A 21899-nucleotide genomic window follows, 5' to 3' on the forward strand; every position below is an offset into this window, starting at 1 on the left:
ATTTTTCGCCCAAAACGATCAGGAGAATCATAAACGACGATTTGGGCCTTGAGTCATACATGATGCAACGTCGACACCTAATTTCGGCGGCATCCAAGGAGAAACGGCTTCACATGGCCCAAAAGATATTGGAGGAAATCAAAAGCGCCGGTAGCAAGGTCTTCCTCTGATCTGATAAAAAGATTTCCACGGCTGAGCCCCAGATGAGCTCTCAAGGCGACAAAATCTTGGCAGATGGTTCATCCAGCATTGATCCTGCTATCCAGGCCAATTTTGGTCGCTACAACCCTGCTGGTGTCATCGTTTGAGCTGCCATCGCATCCGACGGCTCAAAAGGACCCTTGATCTTCATCAAGACGGGTGTGAAAGTCAGTTCACACGTTTATGTCCATCTGCTGGAGAAAGATGCTCTACCTTGGATCACTCAGTCGTTCCGAGACGGATACGTCGCCGTCCAGGACGTTGCGTCGTCTCAGACGGCCAACTTCACTCAACAGTGGTGCAAGACCCACATGCCTGGATTCTGGGACAAGGACATGTGGCCACCATCAAGTCCAGACCTGAACCCGATGGACTTCACCACCTGGGCCATTCTGGAGAGGGAGATGTGTGCATCACCACACAGCAGCATGGCCGCTCTGAAGCTGGCCCTCGAGACAGCATGGTCGGATTTCGACGAGGGCACCGTGCGGCGCTCGCGCCTCTCCGCAGGGGGAGGTTTCGGGGCCGGGGTGAAGACCAAAGGTGGCCATATTGGTTCATAGTGCCGTTGCTGAGATGTGTACATGCTACTGAATACGTGTACCAAAAATCATTTGAATATATTCGTTCTGGACCGAAATATTTTCAAAAATCAAGAGGTAAATCTTTCTGCCCCACCCTGTAGTTATGATGTGCAATGAAACCGTCCCGTCTTATTCATTAGCTGGTCTGGTAGCTGGCAGAGAAACGGCAGCTACATTTCTCGCAAGTTCAACAACATTTCTGTACGTTTTACATCTGATAGCAGGTGCACATTCGTTTCTTTTTCACGATTGATCATTTGGCTTTGCGTTTTTTTCTTCTTTTTTTTTTTGGGGGGGGGGAGTACGTTCTCAACTTATTAGACCATTTAAGTAAAGTTTCGCGGTGGCAATACATACACCTAACGGAGGGTGTTGAGCTGCATCGATGCTCACTGGCCAGCCCCCGCAACCCTAAACCTCTGCATACCGAGATCCGTGCCACAACAGATCCTGGCCCGTTAGAACAACTGTGCTTCGGTGGGACAACCGACCGGCCTTCCTAACGCTCACATTGTTGGGAACAAGATCTTCAGATTAAGAAGGCAATTGCAGAGCTATGGGATGATAGGACAGGGCGGAAACATTGGACTGTACGGACCGCTGCCGTAGCGGCAGAGACCGCCCCAGTGGGACGGATATGTTCTGATGCCGACGGGAATGTTCCCCCTGCCGCTCAAGAGGTCACCGGGCTGCGAGAGGGCAGCTGCCCCAAATGCCCCCTGGGATCCACCAGTGAGCGTGACCCGTGCCCATCTCCCACGAATCATTCGTCAACCGTATGAGACCCTGCCTTCATACCTTCATGCTTACGTGCTTTCATGCCACATAGAGGTCAAAGTGTGCTATTGATAGTGACTATCTAAATTCTAAACATAAGCCAACCGAATTCCAGTCAGCACTACAGTCAATGCCATTAGCCATACCTGCGGAGGGGGACGGGGCCGGTGGCGCCACGGAGCGGACGGGCACAGACTCGAGCCTGACGCTGGCGCCGCCAGGTGTCAGCTCGATCGTCGCCGCCGGCGAGGCCGTGAAGTCCAGTGCCGAATCGTTCTCCTCCGTGGCCGTCGAGTCCGATACGTCGACGCCGACAGAGGGCAGCAGCGGCACGTCGTCGTCCAGACCGTCCTGCAACAAATTAAATTAATGTTTTTGGTCAAAACGAGTGTATTTTGGGAATTGGGCATTGCTATGGCTCAGGTGGTAAGCTGGTAATGTGTCCACATGACATCACCTATCCGTGCTTCTATCCTCAGGATACTGAAATCCTTCTCCTCCACGCCACAACCCCCTTCCGGGCTGGACAGGTAACTTTATCTCATGCGGGCTGCTCCCTTGGAGCGGCACCGCTGCTCCCGAGGGAGCGCACCCCGTAGCCGGGTGCAGTGAGTGCCTTGGGGCTGGGTGGCCTGTCCTCTGGACGGGCTCAGCCCCGGCGACTCACTAGGGTGCCTGCCCAGACCAATGTCTCCCCCTAAATCCTATCATCCTTCCGGCTCTGCAATGGTCTTGTCGACCGAAAGGGCCTAACCCAACAAAAAAAAAAAAAAAAAAAAAAACCACATGACATGACCCATACAAATTTACACTTTCCACTCGTCCGTCGTTTGCATCCTCAGGATGTTCAAATCCTTCACCTCCACGCCGCAACCCTTATTCCGGCCTGGACAGGCAACTTTATCTCATGCGGGCTGCTCCCTTGGAGCGGCACCGCTGCTCCCAAGGGAGCGCACCCCGTAGCCGGGTGCAGTGAGTGCCTTGGGGCTGGGTGGCCTGTCCTCTGGACGGGCTCAGCCCCGGCGACTCACTAGGGAACCTGCCCAGACCAATGTCTCCCCCTATATCCTATCATCCTCCCGGCTCTGAAATGGTCTCATTGGACCGAAAGGGTCTAACCCAACAAAACAAACAAACAAACAAACAATTGTCCGTCGTTTGCATCCTCAGGATGTTCAAATCCTTCTCCTCCACGCCGCAACCCTTATTCCGGCCTGGACAACCAACTTTATCTCATGTGGGCTGCTCCATTGGAGCGGCACCGCTGCTCCCAGGGGAGCACACCCGTAGCCGGGTGCGGAGAGTGCGGGGGGGGGGGGGAGGGCCTGTTAAGCCTGTCTTTTGGAACAGGCTGAGCCCCGATGACTCTCTATGGTACCTGCCCAGACCAATGTCTCCCCCTAATTCCTATCATCCTTCCGCCGCTGAAATGGTCTTGTCAGACCGAAAGGGCCTAACCCAACAAAGCAAACAAACAAAGAAATATACTGTTTCCGAAAAAAAACACCGACATTGCAAAACATTTTAGGACATAAATGCAAAAACTTAGCAATAGTATCTGGCCAGTATGGCATGCGCACAGCCAAACATCATTCATACCCCCTTTCAACTCCTTCCACCCGCCCTTTGCAACGTCTTCGCAGAAGATTGCCGACTTCCTTCTATTGAGGTATATTCAGGTAAAGCTATGTTACATATAGGTATCCAGGTGGTGCACATTTCGAGCCCGGCAATTTCCGTCAACCTTTCATGTTGTTCGCAGATAAAGCGTTCCAATAAGACTCTGGAGCAATAATTCTCACATCCAGCTCAATATCACTTCAATCCGGGACGTCGCTGAACATTGAATAGAACGGTGCCGTTTTCAGAATCGCAGTGAATGGAACAGCTCAGCCGGATGCCTTAGAATATCAACATCAGTGCCAGCAATGTACAGCAACGGCAACGGCAATGTAACTAGTAATTCAGAGAGAAATGGGCTTCCATTTGGTCCAAGAGCAATAAGCTGTAAGCCTGTGAGGTGGAGAACTACCAGATTCTGAAACTCTTGTTTCATAGGTACCTGTATCCCTAAACTGAACAAAGTTTTCAACAAAAAGTTCCGACTCTCTTAGACTCATCTTTCCCTTTAATAGCCACAGCACTCTTGAACGGTCAAACCACTTCAGAGCGCGGTCTAACGGGACCCACTTCGGTGGAACAGCGTAACTCAATCTTCTGCGCCGTTTCAGTTTTCCCAACATCGGCACTCAGAACTGACGTTACTGGTGGGGTTTCTCGGTGACCGGAGAACTGAAACCCCACAACATTCAGGGCCGCCCGCGCAACCGTCGGTCAGCGGGTACCAATATAGCCACCAAAGACCTAAACTGGCCGGACGGAGCCCCGTCAGCCCAGGGCAGCAAAGGTCGGGGACTAAACTGAACAATAATGTGAGCCAGAGCTCAAGCTTCGTTTGTCGTTGGGATTCATGATGAGTGATGAGGCTATGGTTAGAAACGAAGAAAGGAGCAAGAAAGAAGGTGCAGCCTGATGTTATGCGCGACTGTCAGTATGGCTTCAATGCGTAATAGACTCAATGCGTAATAAGCATTTCATAATTATTGTGACAAGGCCTGTAACCGTTCATCGCCATCTTTATTTTGACCCCTATTCGAATATTTGCTGGATGTGTAACATAAGACCGTTTCACGGTCTTACAACTTGCTGTTGTAGGTATGTCATGCTCTTGATATTGTGTACTTGAGTACATTATTTGGGGATAATTACCTATTTTTTAGCGGAGTGGAAGTTTATGAAGAGAAACATAAATATGTGTTCGCTGGTCCGTTACACACATGCAATACAAAAACAATAAGACCTCGAGCATGTGCTAAAACCTGCCAACTTGATAAAATACGGGCGGAATCGGAAACAAGGCTTAGGTTAGTAAGGCACACCGCACCGCTGAAAGAAGGTCCTTTTAACCCTTGCCGGCCGAGGGGGGAGGGCGGGTGCCGCCCCTCCATAGGGTTTTTTTTCGCGATAGCTCCGAACACGCTGGGGATAGAAAGCTGAAACTTGGCATACCTGACCTTTTGTTTCAAGCCGGATCTTTTGATACCAACCGTATTTTCGGGTCAGGTCAGGTCACTGACCTATGACGTCATAAGTGAACCTCTGCACGGTCTTCAGATGTCGCAACTTCGCAACGCCCTCACTGCCAGAGGAGCTTTCACAGGGAAATGAAACTCGCAGGATCTAGTATCCATTACGAGTCTCACAACTTATATATCTCGGATTTTTCCTAAAGGTCATATGAGGTCAGGTCATTTTCGTGACCTCACCATAATAAGTCAATGGGGAAAAATAAAAACTGCTATTCTGGCGCCGGGAACGATCTCCGACTATCTCAAGCACACAGAATCGTGATTTGATGCACTCCTTGCAAGGTCAGATGCGTCACTTTTGCAATGTTGACCTTGCGTGACGTCATTTATGATGTCATCAAGGTCATATTAGTTTTTCGTCAATAACTCCCGATCAAATTGAGCTAACGAGTCTGGAAAGTCACCAATGGACTCAGGAAGATCTGCCAAATCGAATGATATGCGACATGACCTCTTTCGACCAACTTCGTGAACTGGGGGCGCTGACCTGACCGTGACCTGAGGTCAACACCCTAAGTTGACCTGAACCAAACAAAACGTATATCATTCGACGTGCCTGAGCGAGGCGAACACGATACTGCCAAAATCGCGGTTCTGCGGCCGTTTTTTGCGAAGTTATTCACCAAAAACTGAACCGTACTTTGGGGCACTTGACCTGACCTCAGAGGTCACCGGTTGACCTAGGACCTTAAAATCGGGTACCAATCTCGTAACGTCGTGTCTCGTAACGGCGCACACGCTCGTTTTATCCGCGACGCGCTAGCTCCAACAGGGGCGAAACGGCGAGGGGAGTCGTACCCGCCCCCCCCCCCCCTCGGCCGGCGCGTATGTAGAAAACCAATAGGTCCGGCGAGGGTTAATTCTATAACCAGATAAGCCGGTAGCCAGGAGGAGATTCGTACTAGGAATTCTAAGAAAATGATGGCAAGTTTGTTAGAAAACGACGTCGACGCCAGGCGCTGGTGGGAACTGTGCTAGTTTTCCCATGAAAACGATATCGGGCGGAAACGATAGCCAGCTCAGATGAACGCGATGTCGTAAGATGAGTGAGAACGATAGCAGACCTTCAGTGAGACCAATAAATACAAAAGGCGAGAATGATACACATTTTCTCTGTTTCAGATAAAGTCTTCCCGAGGTGAATTTGACTACCATGCTAGTCGGTATCTGAAACACTGAAGTATCTCAGAGAACAATGGAATTTTGAGATCGTTTGGACTTATCAACGTACCTAAATCTCTCGATGCGAGCGATGATCTATATTTGTGTTATGTGTCATAGCCTCTTAGTGAGCCGCGGCACCATGAGAAGGCCCGTCAGTGTTTGCCCACAGTGTTTGCACTGGGCCATATTGAGTACTGCCAGATGGGCGCATATGAAAGCTAGTCCTCGTGAGAACAAATACATCTGCGGCCTGCAGATTCCTTTGCAGCCTCAATCCCGCATCATCTCTTGCAATTCATCGAATTATGCATTCTACACTCAGATAAATATTTACCCTAAAAATATGGGTATTTCACGAGTACCAAATCGGTACTATATTTACGGGTCCTTTAACGCCGAGAAAACGTTTATATCTACTCAGTCAGTGTTAGACTACCTAAACTGATTGTATCACATGACCTGCTTTATTGTATACAAACCAGCTATTCTTAGCTATCTTTACCTAAAAAATCCGGGTTTTTCACGAGTACCAAATCGGTACTAGTTTTACGGGTTATCCTACCTCCAGAAAACGAGTATCAATGCCCTTCATTGTTTCGCATGAACTATTATTACGTACAAATACCAGTGATTCTAGGGTATTACTAGCCACAAAATCCGGGTATTTTTGGAGTACCAAATCGGTACTACATTTACGGGTTATCCTACGCCGAGAAAACAGGTAGCTCAACCTTTTTGCGTCAAAATACCGAATTTGTTTGTGTCACATGACCTTCTCACACGTATACGTACCGAATTTGTTTGTGTCACATAACCTGCTCACACGTATACGTACCAGTGATTCTTTGGTATTGTTACCTTTAAAGCCTAAAACTTATCCGAAAGTTATAAGGTACTTAAACACCATGCTTTATTGGTGCTACACTTGTCGCAGTTTGCTATAAATAGAACAAAACAATGATATATAAAACGGAGTTCGCTTGTTTATTGGGTTCCAACGAGATGGACAGAACCGGATGAAGATCATCGATTTAATTAGCAAACATGTCATGACAAACAAATAATCAGATTTTTCGCACGATGTGGACGCAGTCCCTTCCCGCCTACGGCTGTCCTGGCGGTCAACCGACCGGTGAGCATTGCCCCGTCCCGTAATGCAAGGTCTATACTCCCATTCGTACCTGTAACACCGCGTACGACACTCCACTTTTATGGCGCAATGCGCGGTATCCGACGGCCCTGGCAGTTAGCTTGTTCGGTCGTCGATCCCATTTGTCCGCCGGTTCACGTTGTCCTGACGCTGGCCGACACTCGCGTTGCAGTCAGCCAGGATCTGGCCTGGCCTCTGGATCCCAGTGCTGTTCCTTGACCGCGTTTCTTGACATCCCAGCCCAGTGCTGTTTCTTGTTGATTTGAAGGCTTGGTGCCCTTGCACAACACGATCCACCACCACACTCGCCCGAGAAAGAAAGTCACGTAGCTCACTTCCACAATAAACCGCGTGAAACGACAACAGCACTCGCCGTGCGGCTCCCAGCCTCTACATGCACACCCACCACGCCGGCAACGGCGCGGCGCACACTGGTCGGAAACGCTCCAGCGAGAGGCCAGCGGCCTTTCCGCAAAAGTTTTTTGCTTGTTATTCCACAACTAGTGAAGCAAACTTCATAAAACTTTGCATACCTTCTCTGTCATATGTAAGCTATCATTTGGATGTCAAGCACTAAATATATGACGTGAATCTGTTAAGTTATGACGTCATAATTGAGTATAATACAGGATCGAGCACCACTTTAAGTGAACAAGGGAAATTGGAAGCTGCTATTCGGGCACCGGGAATGGTTTCATGCACTCCTTGCAAGGTCCGGTGCTTCACTTTAGCATTGTTGACTTTGCGTGACGTCATTTATGACGTCACTAAGGCCATATAAGTTTTTCGTCAATAACTCCTGATCAGATGGAGCTAGAGAGTCGGGAAAGCCACCACTGGACTCGGGAAGACCTACCGAATCGAGTGATATGCGATATGTCCTCCTTCAACCATTTTCGTGACCTGAGGGGCTCCGACCTGACCTTGACCCGAGGTTAACGCCTTAAGTTGACTTCACCCGAACACCAAGTATAGCATTCGACGCTCCTGAGCTAGACAAGCACGATGATGCCAAAATCGCGGCAGTGCGACCATTTTTGGCAAAGTAATTAACCAAAAACTGAGCCCGTGCCTTGTGGCACTTACCTAACCTAAGAGGTCACTGGCTGACCTAAGACCTTAAATCGGGTAGTACTTGCTGCGTCTTATAACGGCACACAAGCTCGTTTTTTTTCCGCGAGGCTCTAGCTCAATTAGAGGCGAAACGGCGAGGGAGTTGTATCAACCCTCCCCGGTCAATATAGAAAACCAATCGGTCCGGCCAGGGCTAAATACCGGAATTGTGATCTAATGTAAAAAGACGGCCCAAGGTAACCTGACGCAAGTGACAGGTGTCCTATATTCGCAGCGTCTTATATTCACGAAGGTCTCAATTTCCACTTTCTTCAGCCGAGTGATGGTTACTAATAGCAAGGCTCTCTAAATGCAAGCCGTAATCGCCACGCAATATGTGGAAGGCTTTTGATGTCAACACATACATAAATGCAATAATAAAACCATATTGTATGCGCTTTCCGCAAAATTCATAAACTCAAGCGCGTCTGTTTTTAATGACCAGTCAACTACGCATGGATGCGTGCAGGCCACACAGGTCAGCGTAAGCCGGGCGCGGCGGCCGAGCCGAAACTGGGGCGGGGCGGGCGGTAGTTGGGTAGGAATAGCGGCTCCTGCAAATTTTGCGCAAATATGCGCAGTTAGCTTTTATGTTGCCCTGGTGTAAATTTAAATCCTGCTTCATCTCACAAAAAATCAGAGTGGGACTAGATGGGACTACCTGTTGTTTCCTTACTTAAACTTTGCAGTTATATTCCAGAATCACTCTAGGAGAGCCCTCATAAAAAAGCTACAGTAGATCTTAGTTGGGGAAAAAGTATACCAAAAAATTTGCACTGACCAGTCGGCAACTTCATAACAAACATTTTGATGCATAATATGTGGGATTTCAATTTGGTGTCTATCAGCAATAAGACTCTGAATATCCGGCTCAAGAAACCTCTTGCTCCGCGTCAGTTTCCGAGTTCTGGGATACCCCATCTTCGGGGGCTGATTACAGTTATTTTTGGTCACCCGGATTAGTTTTTTTGGCCTAATTATAATAATTTGATCAATTTCAAATCGATCTATATAAAAAATAATCCGAAACTCCGGAATCGCCCGTGGCCTCTCGTGAGGGCGTTTCCGACCAGTGTGCGGCGGTTCAAACTGGCTCATACTGAAAGTGTGCGCGCCAAACACAAAACGCGGAACGATGATTGGTGGAGAGGAACACCCTTCTGCGCATGCGCGACCTAGGCCACGCCCCCTGTTAAAATTACTCACAAAAGGTAAATCTACCTTTAACCCGCGCACCGACGGGGGTCTGCGCCAACTTCGCACCGACGGGGGGGGGGGCGGATGACCGCCCCCCCCCTGAGATCTCGAGAACGAAGCAAGATAGCGACAAGCGGTAAACGGCGTCGGATACGCACGGCCAAGATCTACAATTTTTACTAAGGTCATTTTCAGGTCAGGTCAAAGATGACGTCACAGGGGTCGAAAAAGTCAAAATGGCGGCGCTAGATATGGAGAGTTTTTCTCTAATAACTTTCGAATTAGTCAAGATACGTCCAAACTAAGGGCATCATCGTGATCCTCTCGTCAATCCGCATCGAATGATATATATGTTGACCTCGAAAGGTCAAGGTCAAAGGTTGACCTCAGGTCACGTGACCTCGAGGTCATCATGATATCATTCGATGCGTCTTGACGAGCTGAACATAATGAGACCATCAACGCGTCTGTATCTTGTTCCTGTACGGAGTTATTGGCCAAAAACCTTTGGTGACCTTTGATGACGTCACATGACCTCACAGCTGCCCAACAGCAAAACAGACCTCAAGGTAGTGAAGGTTGATCGTATATGAAGTCATGTAAAGTATATGGGGCCATTCCGACCCATTTTAGTGGTAAAAACAGGGAGTTGATTTTTCCCCCATTGACTTATAATGGGGAGGTCGCGAAATTGACCTGACCTTAGGTCACCGATATCAAAATTCCGAGATATACAAATTGTAGCTACTAATGACCTAATAATATCCTGCGACTTTCAAAGGCCTCCGACATCTACTGTAGCTGTGGCACGGTGACAAAGTTGCAAAAAAGTGACTTGAGGTTGGGTCATTCAAAGAGACCTGGTGACCTGACCTTAAAAGGTAGGAAGTTCAAACTTGCACACTAGGGTGGTCCATTTTGCAAAAGTTTCTAGGATCTTTCGGGCCGGGTCGGAATTCTTGTCGATACCATGATACAAGGTTGTGTGCAAAATTTTATTCCGATCGGATAAATTTATCCCGTCCCGCAAAGCGACCAAAGTTTTCCCTATGTTAGCAATGACGGGGCGAGCGATAATACGAATTCTCCCACTAAGTCCACATTTTTTGCTCAATACGCACTGGCAGTCACTAAAAAAAAGAACAGCAAAGGAGAGAAACGCATCAGAGTGGAATAGGCATCCGTGAAAAGAGCATATCTGTATAGATAAAAACAAAATCCACCGTGCGTGCCATCATGTACTATTGGTCTCAATATAAGGGCCCAGGCGACCTGTAGTTTTAATGCGGTGAATACCCTTACCCTCGCCACAGCTCGGGTCGAGTGCATCCCTCCTCCCACCCAGCTCAACCCCCACTCGAATTGTGGTGAGGGTGAGGGTATTCACCGCATCCAAACTACAGGTCGCCTGGGCCCTTATCTTGAGACCAATAACACCAATATCCCTCTCGGATGCAACGTCCGGTGCAGTGGTGCTCCTCGACCTGAAGGAAGTGCTTTTACTATTCATTGCCGTGCGCGATGGCGCTAAAAATTTCCCACTGATGAGGGCAACAGTGCAATACCCAGCTCTCGCAAAGTCGTTCACCACCCGTATATGTGCCGGTCGCCGATGAGCAGTGGTCAAGTCGTCATTGTCTGACCACTCGGCCGAGTCGACATTGAGGAAATCGTGGCTGGCCCCGAGGGATGCACCGACCGACAGATGCAAACGACGCCAGCGAGCGCTGCCCTGCCCCTGCACTGCGTCGAGGGCGACTTCGGCGCGGCAGGGTTCTTCTCTCTCAGCCGCTGCCGCATGGAGGTGGCGATCTCCTCTTTTCCTCGACCGTCTTCCCTTCGTTGAAGGAGAGACCGATGGCCGTGCCTTGCCCGGTTACCGTTCGAATATGTGTGGTAAGCGGTAGGAGCCTTTGCGGAGGGCGATCGATGTCAGTTCACAATGCCGAGGTGATCAGTGGCCAGACGCCAGACAGCCGCGGTGCTACTTACCTTGTGACGATGAAGGTGGTGAACCGGACCATCGTCCTCTTCTCGTGCTCGGTGAGCGCGAGCTGACAGAAGAGTGTTCTTGAGAGTGTTCTTGACTTGAGAGATCTTACGTGTTGATCACCTTTGCCATCCAACGAGCACGTTGTAGGGCAACCGGTTTCAGGATGCTCGCTTCCAAGTCACCATCCATCAAGACGATGGTGAAGTACACCACGTTGCGGTAGTCATCACGGGGCCGCTGCTTCTTCAGCAATGCGCGTCAGGTGACGATCATCTTGTCGGCGAAGTCGATTAAGTCATTGAGCGGTTTGAACCGTTTGAAATCGTGGCTGGCCCCGAGGGATGCACCGACCGACAGATGCAAACGACGCCAGCGAGCGCACTCGGACACTCGGTCCGTGAGCTGCCACCACTTGGTCCGTGAGCTGCCACCACTTTACAAACCGCTTGAAAGACGGGATCTCGGGAGTCCGGGGCCTGAAGACGGATGGTGTGAAAAGTGAAAAGATGCGTCATGCATTTCGTAAGAGGCTGTTTCATCCAGCAAGGATTTGCTTCTGGCTGCCAAAACAAGCCACATTTCGGTGATTGAGCGTGTGCCTTTTGCAGCTTCAGCGGCCATCCCAGACGCAGGCAAATTCATAACTAGCGTAATGCATTCGCACCTCCTGGCATACAGGGCCTTGCTCCTGGCACTGAGAACAGGAACTGCAACAGGAACTGTGGATTATCGTTCCTGCCTGTGGCTGATAGAAAGACTAGATCTATCATTGAGAAGACTAGAGATAGAGAGGGTTGATACGTTGAGCAGGCAAGCTCCTTGGTAGATAGCCGCTGGCGCGACTGGGTAATGTTGAAAGACAAGTATTCGCCCTATATGCTAAAGGCTGGTACGTATAATGGAAACTTTGACCGCTTTGCGGGACGGGAAAAAATCATCCGATCTTAATGAATTTTTGCACAGAAGCTTGTGCTATAGTATCGACAAGAATTCCGACCCGGCCCGATGAATCTGACGAACTTTATTTTTTACCATGTAAATGTGGACCACCCTATTGCACACCATGTGTAAAATTGATGAGGTTATAGTCATACTAAATTTCTTCCCGCTATTCGCGAAAAACCTCAGGGGGGGGGCGGATATCCGCCCCCCCCGTCGGTGCGCGGGTTAAAAAATGAGGAGTCAGAAAACCACATTTAAGTACTTATACACCCTTACGAGTTGATGCATGTTACAGGTACCTGTTTTTCAATAACAAGTAGTAGAAAAACATGCTGGTAGAGTAGCCCTACACCACCGATTCTGGTTTGTTAGGTAGAGGTACCCTCTCTTCTGGGTAATGGTACCCGAATCTGCATGGTACTGTAAACCCATATCAGGTACATTTGCTACAGTGTGTGTAAAAAGAACCATAGGTGTACAGGGACCCAAAATAAATGGTGTATAATTATTTCTTTCCGAGTTTTAATATCCGGAGACATCGGGATACCGGTACCCATAAGTGTAAAATTACCCGTAGAGGGGTAAATTTTTCTCTGCGTGTAGCGAAATCTGTAGACCTTGTGTAAGACCTTTGCAGCAAACCTATGGATAAAGGCACATATTGCAAACAAATAAAAATGTGTTTGGACGTTTTAATTTTTTTCCTTATCAGAAGTTTCTCCAAGGTATATTTCGTTTTCCCTTTTATAAGATCTCAGCGCTTCTACCTTCCTACCCACCGTTTCATACCGTCGCCCTTGTTTTTCCAAAAAACATCATTGTCCTTTTTACCAGCTTCCTCTCCTCGTCCTAGTCCTTTCTTACCCTCCCTGCCTTTTACCAGCTTCCTCGCTCCCATCCTAGTCTTTTCACTCACCTCCTTGTCGTTTCCACAAGCATCAGCCTCGTCATGACCGATCTCCTTTCTCCAGACGCGCACCAGCGTCTCGAATGCCGAGTCTCTGCTCAGGAGACTGCCGAAGACGTGGCGGCCCTCGCTGCTTAGGATGGCCACGGCGTTCGGGATGATGCGCGCCGTCCTCTCCTTGGTGATATCCAGCACCAGAGAGCACGGGATGAGAATCTGTAGAAATAAGAGCCTGGTCAGTGGTGTGGTGGGTATTCCTCTCCTTGGTGATGTCCAGCACCAGCGAGCACGGGATTAGAATCTGTAGGCGCAGAGATAATGGCATTGGTCAGAGCTGTGGTGGGTATTCCTATATTTGGTGATGTCCAGCACCAGCGAGCACGGGATGAGAATCTGCAGAAATAGGGATCTCTGTCAGCGATGTGCTGGGTATTCCTCTACTTGGTAGCGTCCAGCACCAGCGAGCACGGGATTAGAATCTGTAGACGCAGAGATAATGGCATTGGTCAGAGCTGTGGTGGGTACTGGGTATTCCTATATTTGGTGATGTCCAGCACCAGCGAGCACGGGATGAGAATCTGCAGAGGTAGGGATCTCTGTCAGCGATGTGGTGGGTATTCCTATACTTGGTGATGTCCAGCACCAGCGAGCACGGGATTAGAATCTGTAGAAATAGGAGCCTGGTCAATGGTGTGGTGGGGATGAAATGTGAGACGGGGCGCGAGTTGAGACTGTGATGCCATATCTTCGTACCATGGGCATTGGGCAGCGAAATAAATAAACCTTTCAGTAAAAAAGGTGATATTTTGATATGGGAGATGAAGGTGTCATCAATTGGTAGCAAGATATGGTAGAGGCAAGGTAGGGGGAAGAACTGATACAACTTGGATGTGACACCTGACACATTGAAAATGCTGTCTAATGGAAACGTTCGATACAACAACACGCAGATAAAAGGATATTATGAAAGAACGGAAAAGTAAAACAAGATCTGCTGTTAAATTAAATATAAATCAGTAGATGATGGTCGGTGCATTATATAACACCAATATAAATATTAAATAATACGAAGCCAGTAACGACAGAGCAGTATAAGTCGTTGGCCGTTTCCGCTCCAGTCGCACAGTGGGCCAGGCGCTTCAAAAAAGCGGAATTAAATCATTGAGCACAGCTGCGGTGCCAAAAACGATTCGTTACAGGGTGAAATATCATGCTAAAGCCGAATCCGATATCCATTTTCAAATTTGATTGGTTACGCTAGGTCACTGACCTATGACGTCATTATTTAATTTCTGCGCTGCACATATGCCTGGGACAGGCGGGCACTATGCCGCATTGGCCGCGCGTTTGCAGTCTTTTCGTGGTTTCAAGCGTTCAAACATGTGATATGATGTTGGTCCCATGCATTAGGGTGGGTGTAAAGGTCACCTGAAGGTCAGGTCAGGTCATTGACCTTTGATGACCTCGGTTCACTTTTTCGAGTTTTACATGTTTCTGGGCTAGTTTTTGGAGCTGAATTCGAATTTAGGAACCATTTGAACATTTACGAAGTAGTTTTGGTGCCTTCGTAACATGTTACGAAGCTGTCAGAGGCGGGCTGACACCTACTACGAATACCCGGCAGGACCCATACTGGTTGACCTGACCTGAGCTGACCCGACCTGGCCTAAATGCATGACGACATCATCTGTGATCAAAACTAACATGATATTCGTGATCAGCATCCCGAAAACCCCCTTAGCAGCCACACTATACGACGTTCTAACAGGTCCCGACTTTCGGCCATTGACCTGACCTCAGAGGTCACCATTTGACCTATGACCTTAAAACCGGGTACCGTTGGCTTCGTCTCGTGACGACCTACACGATAGTTTTTTCCGCGAGGCTCTAGCTCAATTAGGGGCCAAACGCGAGGAGGGTCGCATCCCCCTGTGCCGTCGAGGGATGCAAAACGGCCTATGCCGGCGAGGGTTAAACCCTTATTTGTCCATTTCGCGCAAAAATGCGCAAAATATTTGCATTGGGCAGCAAGCTATACACCTTGAGGAAAGTCAGGCAGCAAATATCTTCGTGTTGTTCGGTGACGTTTTCTTTATATCCTTATATAAATTCATTGCGTCGTTGCACTACCACGGTTCCGAACAGGCACTGTAAACCCCACCGCTACTAGTAAGCATGAAATAGTTCCCGGGAACTTGAGTACGAGAAACATGCGCAGAAATACCGGCTGTTATTTTAAAGCTATTTTGTACGGAATAACTTAAATGATTTTACGCTGAGAGCTTTTGAATCGGGGGAACGGAATATGGTACACAGCAGTCATTTCCATCTCCAGTCGGTAAGTCCTACTTTGCGACGTTATAGCATTATCTGCCTTGACATTGGGGAAAGGAAACTTGCTTATTCGGAAACTTTGGACATTTTAACAATACTCTATCTCATAATTACAGGAATTTCACCGAAGTTGAATTTCGACTTAATTCCGCTTTTTTGATGTGCCTGGCCCACTGTGAGTCGCAGGCGTAGACAGAAGACGTCAGCGAGATTAGGGGGCATTTTATCGACAGAATCTGACCTGTCATCTGCTTTACGTCACGGATTGATTTGATTTGTGTCCAGAAGAACATTACCCAGGAACCAAAGCTCTAATGAGATAAAAGTCCGACAGTTCCGATCCACCTTTCACCATATATCATCTACAGATCGCCATATTTCTAGCCTTTCTAAAAGTGTGGGCGTAATCGCAACAGAGGAAAGCACATTTCAGGCAATCCAACGCGGAAGTGAAAACTCGGCAAATGTTCATTTCGTGGCCTGGTTTAGACGACGTCAATATTGAACCTGCGAGTGTGCTCAGCCCAGAGGCGAGCCCACACATACTCCGATGAAGGTCACAACTGCCAACAGGAACTAGCGCATTTACTTGATGGTATTATGCCTTGGCGAATAATCTTATCTCAGGGGATAGGGCAATTTTAACATTGGATGCTATTCCAAATGTGGCAAAGCAAGGAAAATGAGGAGATACATAAGTGTTTTGATTTGTGTGTTGTCTGTAGTGATAGTGATAACGTGTTTCTTCCATAGCCAATACAATCTACACCTATGTGAAAAATGGAAACACGTGGTCGCATCGCCGACATTGAGTACGTACATGTTTCAGAGGAAAATGGCCACTTCGTCTCATTTAGTGTTTTCACGCAAGTCTGAGGCGGCGTTCGATGTCTCCCGGACGGCAAAGACTCTTTTGCCGTCCGGCCAATCCCGTCCAAGGTCAGCGGGGGCTCGGCTGCGGTTATGAAACGTGATTGGCCGGACGGCGTAGAATCTTCGCCGTCCGAGAGGCATCGAACGCGGGGTGAGTCTGCAAGTAATGTCGGAGAGCTTCGAAAAAGGGCGCTCACCCAAAAGGCAATCACACTTAAGACTTCTTACTCAGACGTATTCTCACTCAGGCCTGTTCTCATTTAAACGTGTTCTCACTCAGCCGGGTTCTCACCCTGGTCACGTGGCCGAACAGGTTAGAGTAGAAGGCGAAGTGATGACTTGTCACGTACAGCCGACCCTGTAGGAGGATGTCGCTCACCAAAGCACAGGAGAACGCTGTGAAAAAGGTGAATTAAGGTGAAGTCCCTACTCGTCAGAAAGTGCTGTTGACGAATAAAGCACGCCTGATCGCTAGCGTGAAATCAATGGGGTTCGATATAGTTATTTACAATACACATTATACGGACACATTAGCCCGACATTAATTATTAATGACGTTGTGAGGCCAGCATGGTAGGATAACTCGGTTAAAACAAGCATCAAACAAAGTGTAGCGTAAATGTAAATAATCCAACAACCCGCACACACACGCTGGTGGATCATAAGACGCATGTCGTCACTCGTGAACAGCTTGATTGAAGTCATTTTGTCATATGGTTACAGCTTGCTCGTCAGTTATTAAGCCGGAACTAGGCTTGGATACTATTTCAGCGCAACATCAAATACCTATTTATAACCGTAACAGCGTGTCCCCAGCAGTAAGCCATTATTTTGAACAAAAGCGCCTCAGCTGCAGCACATTTAGAACATGCGATGATAGCGTGAGCCACTGCAGTGTCTAATCTCTGCATCTTACATTTAATGATTTTCTCGTGGGCGTCCAGGTCCTTGAATCTGCGCAGGAACTTGCGTTGAGAGCGAGGAACTTCGAACGACGTCTGCGATTCCAATCGGTTCATGGTGGGCGTGCTCCTACTGAGGTTACGTAGCGCATGTCTGTGAACAACACGGGACAACCAATCATCGGTCAGTGCGAGCTGTCAGCGACCAATCAGGAGCGAGGGATGACTGGACGGCCAATCAGTAGGGTGACCGCTTTCGACAGAAAATGGTTATTCTACATATAGTCTATGTAGAGAGAGGGTGTATAGACAATTCGATGGATAGAGAGAGGGGGAGAGATAGAAGAGAGAAGAGAGAAGAGAGAAGAGAGAGAGAGAGAGAGAGAGAGAGAGAGAGAGAGAGAGAGAGAGAGAGAGAGAAAAAAAAAACAGGCACTAGTTATCAAACACACATGCCAATTGATCAACCAATAACGCGCAAATGTATATACTTGATCGTCTTGTGAATCTCCTCATAAACATTTATTGTGAGAAACACCTAAGAGATGCGTTTTGCCTAATGCATAGCCTCCGTGTACTTCTGGCATGAGGCTATGAGTAGGTACACACTGTCGCAAAAAGCCATTGCCTGAGCACTGTGACGCAATTTTGCACATTTCACAGATTGGTGACCGATTATAAGGGGAAGGCAAAACGGAGGACACAGTAAAATGAAGCGCATCGTGAAATACATTGGCGATGCCATCAACGCGATGCTTAGTCTTTTATCTGCACCTTCTGACACCATTTGAAAGTTTTTATTTAGAGACAAGTCAACAGACCAGGGTATTGCCTCAGGAGCATTCCCTCACTCGCTCCTTACCCTTTCCGTAAGTTTACGACTGGTTAGTTATGTAACAGTACTAATGAATGTATGAAAAGATAATTTATTTGCAACTGAATTATGAGCACGTACAGTGTGCACTGTGCATACATCGAACAAATATTCGACTCAGCAGTGCCACTCTACAAGATGAAGAGTAGCCACGGGAATATGTCAATGCATTTGAACAAAGTATGTCATCCCTTTCACAAGCACGCAATCCAAAAGGTTAACATTCATAAAATAATCCCAAAAGTAAGGATGCTTAAACCATCAAATCCATCTCCGGCTCTATGACGTCAGAGACGCGTCATCGTCCCACACACGCGTGCTACCCACGCCAGGGAGACAGTCGGTAGTCAGCGGTCTGAACCACATCGACCACCCACTGGGGACCGGGATAGCTCCACCGCCCACACCCGCGACCGACAGACTTTGCATGGGCTGGTAATAGAAGTGCTGAGAAATCATCAACAGCGGTACGACAGCGTCATCAATCCGCCCCTGCGGTGATGCCGGACGGGGTTTTGCGCCAGAAAATCCCCTCATAGCGAGCGTGGGAGGTGCCTGGCTTGTGTTTTGACTTGGAGCGACATTGTTTATTTCCTTTACATGATTAACCAGGAGGCTGTTCTTTTGCGGAGTGAGTCTTTTGGTGAAGATAGTGTCGGAAAGAAAAGGGAACACACTGTTGTTGTTTCTTTAAGTTCCATCAAGTTGTCAATCGGCGGTTGTAAAAAAGTCACGCTCTATCGAGTATGTAACAAGAAATGCACAATAATAAACAACATTGCTGAAAAATAAAACATCGGGATCATCAACTTGTAAATCCGCTTCTGAAAATTTAATGTTTCCTCCGACAGTACGAGTAAAACTCAGAATGAATGCCTGCTTATTTTTAAGGATATTATTTCACTCGTTATAAGCTGAATTTAACCGATTGTGATGAATTTAAGGAAAAACTCAGTGAAATATTGCTTTCTATTGGTTTACATCTCGGCAGCAAAATGCTGTTTCATTCCTCATGGTGCAAGCTGAAACAATAAACGCGCTACCTTCAGGTAATATTTCCATTCTCCACGAATATAACGTTTTAACTTCGCAACACACAAATTGCATGCAACCAAGGCATTACTTGGTTTCAATAGCCACCCAACACGAATAGGAACAACATCCTGATGGCCAGCATTCCCTCACTCGCTCCTTACCCTTTCCGTAAGTTTACGACTGGCTGCATCCCTTCCTCCCCCCCCCCCCCCTCCGACCGGGACAGAACGCTTCCGGGTGGGTGGCGCCCCCCCCCCCCCCGCGTCGTCACCGTCGACCGTAAACGTCGATCTCGTCGCGTCGCCGACATTGATTTGTGTGGCGTCGTCTGCTGGTGCCGTCTGGTCGGAGTTTCCACTGCATGACTCACGGGGGACAGCGGTGGAGAGGTGGGGTTCTAGGGCGAGGGAAGGACCGAAGATGGTTTGCCAGGTTAATGAGATAACGAAAATGGATCCGACCAGTGAATATCAGAAGAAAAGCTCGTTTTTGCCATCAGTAAGACGATTTATTGATATGGAGAGAAGCACTGTGCACTATGCAGTATTGCAGTATACAGTCCGTAAAATTAATGCAATACCATACAATAATCATTGTAATACCCATGTTCTACTTATATCAAATAAGCATCCGAATAAAATATAGGCAAGGTGGGCATAATGAGCAGCGCACAAAAAGTTTGCACTCAAGCCTCCTCCTTGTCTCTTTACTAAACTATATAAAGAGGAAGACTTTAGGTACCCGGCGTAACGCTATAATACTTTTTTTGCACAGTGAGTCAGCATGACTCATAAAGTGACAATAATTCTGTTCAATGCACATTCCATTTTTCATGTCACGGTTACTGGATTACACATAACATAAACTCATGCATAGACCACTATATACAGGTATATAGTGGTCTATGACTCATGTCATGTCAGGTCAAATCACTGTGGCGACTGGCCATCATAAGCAGTTAAGACTTTGACACACTGTGCCGCGTTTCTGATGTCTTTCATAAATAGTTGCTGTGCTTGCGATGAGCAGCTTTTATCCCAGCACGTTTTGCTGTCATCAATACAAAGTTACAACGTCAGTTCATGTGTTGGGACGCTGAAGTGAAAAGAAAGCCTGGTTTCTATATTTTTTTTCTCGGCCAAAAGGCAAAAATAAACTGCCATCGCTTGCGTGAAACGTGACAAATCATGCATTATTTAACCCGCGCGGGGCTGGGGTCTCCAGCCGAACGCGCGGGGCTGGGGGGGGGGGGGGGGGTAAATTTTACCCCCCCTGTTATCTCCCGAACTAATGGTCCGATTTGAAAAATTCAAACGCCAATCGAAAGCTCTCATCACGAACTACTAAAGACATGTACTTAATTTAAAGTTTGAGGTCAAGGTCAAGGTCAGGTCAAGGGTACAAATTGCAAGTTTCTACAGTATCGGCCTTGCACCGTAGTTGCCGAAGAATGGAGTCATGGACTGAGACTGATCGCCCAAAACGTGTTCTTAGGCTACCAAGACAATATTAGTTGCATACAATATCATTCAGAGGTCAAGGTCAAGGTCAGGTCAGGTCAGGTCACCAAAAAACAAAATATAGAAAAGGGCATGTGCGACACATGTTTTATGGGTCATTTTACTCATAGAATTCAATAGGCACACTCAATAAGTGATATGGACCACCTCTGGATGAATTTCAGGTCGAGGTCAGGTCAAGGTCAGGTCAAGTGAGGTCAAATTTTGAAGTTGGTTGTTAAGGCCTAAAAAGGTGTCTATCTGATGCAGTTTTTCACGGCAAATCGAATGGTGCTATTTTTGTTTCCGTACGAGGTCTAGAACTTCCAAAAAAGTCATTTTTCAAAAATTTTGTGTGTCTAGAACTTCCAAAAAAGTCATTTTTCAAAAATTTTGTGTGTCGTGACGTCATAAAATTTTAAATAACTCCCACATTTTTGAATCGATTCTTCTAAAATTTGGTATGTAGGTGCACATAGACCACTTCTCTGACATATATTCCGGTGTTTTCGATAGACTCAAAATTTTGGATTTTATAATGATTTTCCCAAAAAAGTCAGTTTTTTGAAAAAATTTAGGCCAAAATCCAAAATTTTCAAAAAACCGAGATAGACATTTGATAGACAAAGTAAAATTACGCATAACCTTTTTTGTTACGTCTTGATTTCTTTAAAAATGAAGATGTTAGCGGCGTTTGAACTTTTGCCGTTTTTGAGGCGAAAATGACGACCATGACGTCACTAAAACGTCAATTTCTAAAAAAATTTCGACGGATTTCGCTCAAATTTTCAGGGAACGTGTCAAATTGATGTAAGAAAAGGTACTGAAAGTTTGGCGGCGCTGCGCGCCGCCGTTTTTGAGATATCGCAAAAATTCGCGAGGGGGGGGTAAAATTTACCCCCCCAGCCCCGCGCGGGTTAACCGAAGTCCTATTCATTATATAGGTAGAACACTGCTACACGACTTTTACATTGAGTATGTTCTCGCAACTTTGCGTACACTGTTACATAACTGCAGCGAATAAGCACAGAATTAATATCCGGCGGACTATAGATTTGATGGACACACACAATGCTAGCTGCATCTGCAGAGCTAGACATTTTCTGAAGTGGCCGGAATTTCGAATGACAGGCAGCTACTATAGGACAACCAATGCAGGAAGATCGCTTCATCGTATCCGAATGATTTAGCAGACACGACTGCAT

General features: G+C 47.4%; 1 protein-coding gene across 5 annotated transcripts in view; it reads right to left on the reverse strand.

The window, feature by feature from the left end:
- Positions 1-21899, reverse strand: part of LOC122378241 (GRAM domain-containing protein 2B-like) — a 97519-nt gene that overhangs the window by 18856 nt on the left and 56764 nt on the right. For all 5 annotated transcript variants that reach the window (XM_043359108.1, XM_043359115.1, XM_043359081.1 and 2 more), the window contains 4 exons: positions 17301-17440; positions 16677-16780; positions 13187-13393; positions 1709-1913 (listed from right to left, as the gene is read on the reverse strand). In XM_043359108.1, the coding sequence (XP_043215043.1) occupies positions 1709-1913; positions 13187-13393; positions 16677-16780; positions 17301-17440 (656 nt within the window). The remainder of the gene's footprint in view (positions 1-1708; positions 1914-13186; positions 13394-16676; positions 16781-17300; positions 17441-21899) is intronic.

The sequence above is a fragment of the Amphibalanus amphitrite genome, unplaced genomic scaffold, assembly GCF_019059575.1.
Source record: "Amphibalanus amphitrite isolate SeventyFive unplaced genomic scaffold, NRLGWU_Aamphi_draft 000007F_arrow, whole genome shotgun sequence".
In the NCBI taxonomy this organism is placed as follows: domain Eukaryota; kingdom Metazoa; phylum Arthropoda; class Thecostraca; order Balanomorpha; family Balanidae; genus Amphibalanus; species Amphibalanus amphitrite.